This window comes from Triticum aestivum, chromosome 5A (assembly GCF_018294505.1).
Source record: "Triticum aestivum cultivar Chinese Spring chromosome 5A, IWGSC CS RefSeq v2.1, whole genome shotgun sequence".
NCBI lineage: Eukaryota > Viridiplantae > Streptophyta > Magnoliopsida > Poales > Poaceae > Triticum > Triticum aestivum.
Window position 1 is genome coordinate 522,944,355 of NC_057806.1, and position 9,554 is coordinate 522,953,908.

The window sequence follows — 9,554 nt, forward strand, 5'->3', positions numbered from 1 at the left end:
AGCTATTTGAGTACGGCTGGTGTGCGATCAGACCCCTGCACGTGCTTATCGACAGGAGAGCCCTTTGACCTGCACCAGCCGCCCACCTATCTCCCAACGCCTCCGTTAATGGCCCGAGCCCCTTGTTTTATGGCGTGGCTATATCTCACTGGACGGAGATTTAAGGGAGAAAAATGAAAATCTAAAAAGAAAATTTTGCACGGATCTTGATGAAGATCTGACGGACATATATCGCATCGACTGCGACTTATAACAAGACTGGTATTAATATATAAGGACGATGATAGTGGATAATAATTGTCTTGCATATTCAGGAAGATAACTAAAATTGCCACATGCGACAACGCCGAAATACACAAGGGCAAAAGAAGAAGGAAGACACAGACAATGATCTGGCTCGCTGATCTCTATTTTTTTGATGCACTGCAGGCCGCGGAGACCAGTTCTTGTGGCGAGCAGTGATGATCTCTTTCATGTCCTCACACTGATTGGCAGCATCCATGGATTCTTCCACCAGCCTTTCGCGCTCGATGCGGAGCATGGCATTCTTATCCATAAGTTTTTGAACGATGACGCCCATCCTCTTCAACAAAGTAGTGGTATCCTCGTGCTCCTTCACCCTTCCGGCGATCTTCTCCCTCAGCAGGTCGCGCTCGGTGCGGAGTTTCACCTTGTCCTCCCCTAGTCCCGGGATGACGCCGGTAGTATTTTCAAACGAGGCATTCATCTTGTCCTGCAGCTTCATCCAGCCAGAGATCCGATCCATCAGGTCATCGAGCATAGCGCGCATGTGCCTGTGAGAGTCCTTGCCTGCGCGCGAGATATTTTCCTAGGCCGCCACGACGCGGGAGGACCTCTCTGCTGCATTCGCGGTGCGGCGGGACATCTCTGCTGCTTCCGCGGCGTAGCCGGACCAGTCTTCTACATCGACGACACGGCGGGACCTCTGTGTTGCTTCGGCGGCGCGACGGGAACTCTGTGCTGCTACGGCAGCGTGGCGGGACATGTCGGCTGCTTTTGCAGTGAGGTGGGACATCTCTCATGCTTCCGCTTCCATGCTCGCCTCTCCCTGGTAGTAGTCTCTCGACCCATAATTCATGTGGGCCATAGTAGACGCAAGGGAATGACGATAAAGACTTGTTTGTTTTTGTGGAGGAGGAGTTGAGGAGGAATGTGCAGTCATCTTTGAGTAGGTAGTATGTACTAATGCGTTTCTTAGTGGGAAACCGTTTAGGTTTTGATCGGTGTGAACAGGTTTGCAATTAAATATAGCATGGTAGTAATTTAGAATATGAAGGGACGCAAGATCAAAATTTATTAACGGTTCTAGTTTCGAAGTGCGGCACTATTCCGGATGGCGTAACATGTGCACACGCTCTTGGCCGCACACGTGATGTTTGCACCATAGGGTGCACCACAATAGGCGATGTCAGCACACGTCTTGTTTCATCAACCGTGCGTGCTCGTTATTACCATCGCGCACGCTTCTTTTAATTAGAATGTGTGCCCGTCTAGCGCACACACCTTGATCTGTCTAATTGTTTATGTTTGTTGTGGCTAATCGCAAACAGTTCATCTATGTGAATTGTATGCCGTCAACCGCAGACACCTTGATCTGGCTAACCATTTTTGTTGTGTTGCCTGATCACAAACAGTTCATCCGAGTGAAGTGTATACCGTCAATCGCACACACACCTTGATCTACCCGGCCATTTGTGTTGTGTTTCCTAATCACAAACAGTTCATCCAGGTGAACTGTATGCCGTATATCGCACACAAACCTTTATCTGGCTGTCCGTTTCTGTTGTTAAGCTCATCACAAACAGTTCATTCGAGTGAATTGTATGCTATGCATCGTACATGCAACTACAATCTGAAACGTGTTTGTTGTCTCTGCCATCGGAAACGTTTTGCATCTTTTTTGACGGTTTTTTACATCATCATTTGCGATTAATAAATCGCACACAGTTTCGTCAAAGGGTCTCTAATTGTAGTGTCTCATTAGCAACATCCTGCAGCAATGGTGGGTCAGTCTGTGCCCCATGTCCTACTCTTCCTCGCTAGCGAGAACACCTTTACTTTATGAGGCACACGACCAACACATAGACACAGAGGGGAGCAATAAGGGCTTGAAGGATGGGTGCCGACAAAGATTTAGACTAGGTGAACTTCCGAATGACTTCCCAATTCATTACACTTCCGACCGACACATAGACACAGAGGGGAGCAATAAGGGCTTAAATGAAAATTGTCCAGTTTGCATGAAACTTGGCCAACTCGTTCAAATCCGACTTGAAATGTACTTTCTCCGTTTCATATTAATTCGCTTAAACAGATTTAGTGCTAGATACACTCATTTGAGCAAGAATTAATATGAGACTTAGAAAGTATGTGGACATGGTTAGATGACCGGCTTCCGTATCACTTTCTGTAAAACACGGGCACAAAAGAAAAAAAGTGTCTATTTTAAATGTCCGTGTTGGAGGTGCCCTATTAGCTATTTGGACAATCCAAAAGCAAATATTGCAACAACAATATCAAACTGAGCCGGCACACCACATCCTCTTTTGCATTTTTGTTTTTGTTTTGATTGGAATCATCTTATAGCATATTTATGGCTAAATTCTGTTATTGTTAGTTTGCCCTGTTGGCCATAGGGTTTAGTAGGAGGAGGAGGAGGCTGAGATGTCCCATCGAGCTCGTGAAATTACAGCTGCTTCCTCGCTCACACTGACGGTCACCCACCCCCCACTAACGTGTGAGAGGCGACAGCTCGCGTATAAAGTAACTGGCAGTTTCACACGAGACCGGGAGAAGCCAGCTAGCTGATCCAGTACAACTTACACAACCTTCAAAGTCGATGTAATGTAAACGTCTCCTTTCATTGAAAGTACATCCTCAAAAAGCCTGAAATAAATTAAAAAAATACAAGCATCAATATCAAGTCTAGGATTTGAACCCTGCTGTACTGGCGATACCACTATCCTTCTGACCATCCAATCAAGAGTTGTTTCGTGTTGCCTAGTTATGGTTAATTGCCTCACGTGAACGAAATACATCGTTTTTTTGGAACCATTTGCCAATCTTCGGCTAGCAGCCATCATTTTCCTAGCCAAGTTGGTTGTTTCACCTTTTCATTTTCCTTTTCTTAATTAGCTAATCAATAAATGTTTTTTATTAAATAAACTAATCGCTATTCTTGGAAACGTCATTCACTTGCAGGTGATCTAGGATTCCTCCACCATCACCCTCTTATGTCGGTAGATTGCCGGCATCCTCCTCCTCCGACGGCTCCATTGACAGGGGTGTACGAGGAGGCCCCGATCTATCGGTGATAGTTGTAGTTTCTCTATCTTGAGGCTTTAGGTAGTTCATCGCTTGTCCGTCACTCCAAACATTTCAATGGTGGCGACGACAGTATTCACTAATGGTTACTTTGGCTTCTTCTCTTGCCCTGGTGATGCGTGTGGCATAGGTTCCAGCGACAATATTTGGTGCACAAGTAGGTCTTCGCTATTCACGACTTCAGTCCTTCAAAAGGTGGCAGTTGCGGTGTTCAATAAAGCCTTTGTCGGCTTCTAGGATGTGTGCGCCATATGTTTAGCTTATGATACTTCCCCTATTTGTCAACCCTGATCAAGGTTGAACCAGCAGAGGGGATGATAGACCGCAGTTGCATGGCACATCGTCTTGGATAAAGCTTTAGTGGTGCAATTCGATGGGGCTGAAACTTACACTTCTAGTGTACCGTTGTGTTGGGACCCATCATCCATGGTGTTTCTTGTACGAAGAAGATAGAGGGTAATCCCTATTTGTCACATATTGCGACAAAATGTGGACCGCTCACATAAGGATGTGCGACTGGGCTAGATCCAATAGGCAGGAGCAATTTTCTACTTGACAGACTTCCTATAGCAGTTGGTTCCGGTCAGGTTTCGCTGCGGTTTCTTAACACTAGTAGGTTCCGTTCAAGTTATATTTTTCATTTCTTTCCCCATATTCCTGTTTTTTTCTGGCGGGTTTTTACTGGTTTGGGGAACATCTGGACGGTTCTTTTATGTTTGTTATTTCTTTTACTTTCAAAAACATTGTTCATAGTTTTTTAAAAATGTTCCCAAAATTGGATAAAAATCACAAATGTTTTAACATGGTCACATTTCCAAACTGTTCACAAGTTTTAAATATTGTTCAACATTTCTCAAAAATGTTCACATTTCTAATTTTTTTGAGTATTTTAATTAAATATTGGCAAGTTTTAAAAAATCACTTCAAATATAGTGTGTTTATGAAAAAACAAAACGCAAAACCACCAAAAAACTGAAAACCAGAAAAATTGCTAGAAACGGCAACGCACGGGAAAACAACTTGGGGACGCAGTGTGCCGTCCCATGTGCGGTAGGTCGGTAGCTCGGTCCGATTGCCGCACATTTGGTCGCACAGCGCGACACATAGGTGGTCCCGAGGCTGGGCTCGACAAAAAAAAAAGCGGTGCCGAGACAGAGTGTTGCTGGAAGAAAGAAATAGAGTTTGCAGGCAGCTGGCGAGAGCCATTTTGGGATATTTCCCTCTTCTTTTTTTTTGTCTCCTTTGCGTGCCTTGATCAGTGGGAAAGCCTCCGATTTCTGCTCGGATATTCTTAGGCACCGAAGAAGAGCTTACGAAAAATGACAAACCTCTCCAAAAATAGGTCCTATCCGTTAACGGGCGGTGACCATAAAAGAGGCAAGCAGGCACAACCTTGATTGGATCGCATCATATATCTTATATGGATGTGGTCCAAAGTACGCTAATTAGTATGGAATATGTGGTCGGCAGTCGACCCCGCGTCCACATAAACAACCAATCTCATGCCAAAATCCCCGTCGCTAAGCGAGGTATCGGTGACTCCACTCACCACCCGCCGGAGGCCGGTGACGTGAGGAGGCAGGTGCGCCGCTGAACGTCGCTCCGTGGGTCCTTGTGAAATCCTATGGCCAAGTGGCAGGATGACAGACAGCCAAGATATTTGAGTGGCAGTGCTGACTGTTCACCGGAAAAGGACGCGCGCCATGAAGGAACCTGCCGCGGTGCTTCATGTGACGCGCCTATATAGGCTTCCCCCGCCGCATGCCCCTTCTTCTCAGTTCTCACCCACCCAAACACCGCCGTTGAAACCTCCAGTTCTCAGCGGAAACACAGCAACCTGCTCAACCGTCTCCACTAGCTCTCGACCAAGATGGACGTCGCCGACGCCGCCTCCTCATCTGGCCAGGAGCAGCAGGGGCACAGGACGGTGTCGTCTGAGCCGCCGAAGCGCCCCGCGGGGCGGACCAAGGTGCATGAGACGCGCCACCCGCTGTACCGCGGCGTGCGGCAGCGGGGCCGGGTCGGGCAGTGGGTGTGCGAGGTGCGCGTGCCCGGGGTGAAGGGCTCCAGGCTCTGGCTCGGCACCTTCGCCACCGCCGAGATGGCGGCGCGCGCGCACGACGCAGCCGTGCTCGCGCTCTCCGGCCGCGCCGCCTGCCTCAACTTCGCCGACTCCGCGTGGCGCATGCTGCCCGTGCTCGCGGCCGGGTCGTTCGGCTTCGGCAGCGCGCGCGAGATCAAGGCGGCCGTCGCCGTCGCCGTCGTGGCTTTCCAGAAGGAGCAGATTATCCCAGTCGCCGTCGCCGTCGTGGCGCTACAGAAGCAGCAGATTATCCCAGTCGCCGTCGCCGTCGTAGCGCTCCAGAAGCAGCAGATTCCAGTCGCCGTCGCCCTGGTGGCGCTCCAGGAACAGCAGGTCCCAGTGGCTGTCGCCGTCGTGGCGCTCCATCGGCAGCAGGTTCCAGTCGCGTGCCCGGCAACCTCCGGCCCGGGCAGCGCTCTGTTTTACATGTCGTCCAGCGACTTGTTGGAGCTGGACGAGGAGCAGTGGTTTGGCGGCATGGAGGCCGGGTCGTACTACGCGAGCTTGGCGCAGGGGATGCTCGTGGCACCGCCGGACGAAAGAGCGAGGCCGGAGGACGGCGAGCAGAGCGGCGTCCAGACGCCGTTATGGAGCCAGAGCCACCTGTTCAACTAATTTAGCAGTGTAAAGCTGTACCATAGATAGCATCTTGTTCCTTCGTTGTACTTCATTGTACTACTATAAGCTCCCGGTTTGAGTATTTGTGACGTAGGGGATTCGCCTTCTTCCTGATTTGGGAAAAACAGAGTAGGTGGTGTGTTCCTTCATTCATAGTAGTAGTGTTTGTCAAGTTCCCGTTCCGGTTTCTAGTTTTGGGCGAAAGGCTAGATTGTTCAATACATCAATTATTGGTACAGAACTCGAGAGTACATCGTGCACTCCAGGAATCCATATCAAATATTTTATGAGAAGAAAACGACACAATGTCGAAGGACGCCACTGTTGGTTGACAACTTGCGAAAATGATGCTTTTGGACGGCTTGCAAGTGGACTCCAAAACTTTACTCGAGAGAAACGGAGAAAGAACGGACAACCGGATTATGCTCGCAAGAACGAGCGACACAATGTCCAGCCTGTTTGGTGCTGCTCCGCTCGCTAAAATTCAGTTCAGCTCCAAGAGTTCCACTTTGGAGCTGCAACTCCATCATAGAATAGTTGATCCTCTTTGGGTCTGAGCTAGCTCTCTCTCCAAGAATTGAAATTTTGGTGAAAAAGGTTTTATCGTGTAGTTGGATTTTTTAGGACGATGTTTTGACGTACAGCTTGTGTGTTGTACGCATGAATATACGTTGGATTAAAAGTATATAATATAATGTTAACAAAAACAATTAGTACATTCGAATGATTAAAAATTATGTCCGCCAATATATATATGGGCTATTCTAACATAATATTATTCTGTTACCCTTCGTGAACTGATGTGGTGTACAGGTTGGACTGACGAGGTTTTCTACTTGAACCGATCTTCCTGTGTGTACGACGGTCGGAGACAGGTGATGCAACGTGGAGCTTCCGGGCGTTCTCCGGCACGATGCTACGGGCCATTCGTGGCTCCTCATCGTCCTGCGTTCGTCCTCGTGGCCGTGCGCTGCTCGTCGTTGTCACCGCATCGGCCCCGCCCCGTCGCACGTCGTCCTCGTCCTTGACCTCCGTCATCCTCCTCGGACCGCCAACCGTAGTCGTTGACTCCGGCCGTCTCAAGTCGTCCCTGAGCCTTTTCTGCAACTGCAGTGAGCCCCGCATCCTCCCTCTCTCCCCGTGCTCTCCTTTGGTAGTCGTAGATCGTCGCCGACGTGATCGTGCGCCGGCCACACCCGATGACCTAGATCGCCCCGTTCCCGCGCTCACTGCACCGTGCCCGCGCTCCTCTGGTCGCGCCCTGCGCGCACATCCGCAGCCGCCCTGTCCAGCCCGCGCCCTTTGCCCGTCTCGCATCGCCCCATCGTGCCTGCTCCGACCACACCCGCCTAGGCATGCACGCAAACCCATGCCTTCTGCTGCTGTGCGCGCCTGTGGCCGCCGCTGCCGTGGCCCCTATTGCTTCCGCTGCTACTGCCAGTGCCACAACCGCTGCTGTTAGACAGAGAATCCTGCTACTTCCTTCTTCAGTTAAGCTAAGTGTCGATTTATTCAGTTTCGTCAGAATAAGAATGCACCAGGAGTCGTTCTTGTACATGCTCATAGTCTATGTTTTCTGCATGTAGTAGCTAGTGTTGCAGTGTTCGCTCCCGTGGAATGGCGCGGCCGTTAGCTCAAACGTGGTCGGTAGACTAGGAATTGGTCGTTGGCGGAGGTGGTGTTTCGTGGCTGACTGAAGCCTACGATTTCTTGTAATCTGGTCAAATTGCGTAATTAAGTTGTGTGTTTTTCAGTGTTGTTTTGAATTACTGCCGCCGTATGTGTAGTTGGACTGCTCCATGTCAAAGCTTGTAATTACTGTGCATTGACATTGGAGCAAGTTTCTTGTACTGGCTGCCTACTCCCCATACCCTCGGCACTTTGAGTATAAAGGCCGAGCCCTCTGTCACTTTCGTTCCACCAGCTGCAACCAAAAGAAAAGCCAGATGGATCCTGAGTTGGGAGAGGTCACAGAGGAGGAGGGGGAAGCCGTCGATGCGAGGGCTGCAGCAGTGGAGCAGAGGAGGAGGAGGAGGCGCGGGCAGATGGCGCAACGTGCTGCCGAGGAGGAAGTGGATGCAGAGTTCAACAGACACCTTGCGCGCAAGGTGATGGATACCTGCAACTCCAATGAACTGGAGCTTCTTTTCCCAGAGGGCAGGGGAAGGAACCATGTTCAGATCATCAGTTGGGCTAGGGCGAGAGCAGTCACGGCTCCACATCCATCCACCAGGGCTAAATGGCGTCGTTTCTTTGATCGTTATGATTGAAGTAGTGAATGTTATGTTTTTAAGATTTGTGTTGTGAGGGAGCAGATGATTGAAATGAATAAATGAATTCAACTGTCTCCCCTCTGAATGTGTTGTTTTATCTGCATATGTTTTGTCATGTGCAGTTTTTGAACTGCTGTTTTATCTTAAGTTGAACTGATTTGTGGTCAAAAGCTGCATGGCTTGTATAATTTTTCCTATCTGTTTTGCTCAAGTATAACTGCTTTATTTATATATTTCTTTATATTAGTAATTGAACAATTCTATAGTTGAACTGATGGGCATCCTTTGTTTTGACTGGTATATTTTCATGTACATAGCTCGGAGAAGGAACTATACGCTGATGATGTTTGTAGAATCCCTCTTTTTGGTTTCGAGATTGCTAAACTTACATTCTGTTAATGATAGTACTGAACTATTTTAGGTTGTCAATTACCAATCAAATCTATTTGTTGTATACCATTTTTTCTATCTTTTTTAGATGAATTTTGGATCACATTTTTTAACGGTTAAATGATGATATTTCTAGTATTTCTAGAATTAAAAGATTTTTACCTTTGCTGCACAGTATTTTTTTACTTGAACCTTATGAATTGTAGTAGTTGAACTTTTTATAATTTTGCTTCTAAAATTTTTATTTGCAAATTTCTATGTTTAATTTTCCAAAAAAACATATGTATTTCTATTTTTTAGTTCTTACAGTTAAGATGTGTTTGAACTTTTTACATTATTTGTTTTTGAACTTATTTCTTGTGAGGGTTTTTTAAAATATCTGCATTTTTTTGTCGTGTGTGATCGGTTGGAATTTTGTAATGGGGCGAAGTACTGTGTTGGGCCATCTCGCTGAGTCGTTGTTTTCGGCCCAGATAGCTCGTCCGCGCGGCTGTGCGGCGCGGCGTGCGCGTGCGCTATGGGTTTAGTCCCACCTCGCTAGTCAAGGGTGTCCTAGACCAGTTTATAAGCGCAGGCGAGGCACACTAGTCGAACTCCTCTGAAAACTTACCAGAGGGCTTATACACGGCGCTCGCTCTCTCTCTTGACCTGTGGGCCCTGATTGGTGGGCCTTGCGTTGTGCGGACTACTAGGGATTCGCCTATGGGCTCGAGTTCAAGTTCTCTAGCAGCGTCAGGGCCTGGGCCTGTCCTTGGGCGGTCAATTTTTTCTTTTTTGTTGTTTTGTTCGAATGCAGTACTTGACTCCACTAGTAAATTGGACTGATACTTTTTATGATCGTTGGG

General features: G+C 48.1%; 1 protein-coding gene across 1 annotated transcript; it reads left to right on the forward strand.

Moving 5' to 3' along the window:
• The first annotated feature begins 5,127 nt into the window (after positions 1 to 5,127).
• LOC100037633 (dehydration-responsive element-binding protein 1B) lies at positions 5,128 to 6,223 on the forward strand. Its single transcript, XM_044526318.1, has one exon. The coding sequence runs from the start codon at positions 5,216 to 5,218 to the stop codon at positions 6,041 to 6,043; it is 828 nt and encodes a 275-aa protein (XP_044382253.1). The 5' UTR covers positions 5,128 to 5,215; the 3' UTR covers positions 6,044 to 6,223.
• The last annotated feature ends 3,331 nt before the right edge of the window (positions 6,224 to 9,554 follow it).

Excerpts from the sequence above, each read along its gene's own strand:
- LOC100037633 (XM_044526318.1), top strand. The coding sequence starts at position 5,216 with ATGGACGTCGCCGACGCCGCCTCCTCATCTGGCCAGGAGCAGCAGGGG.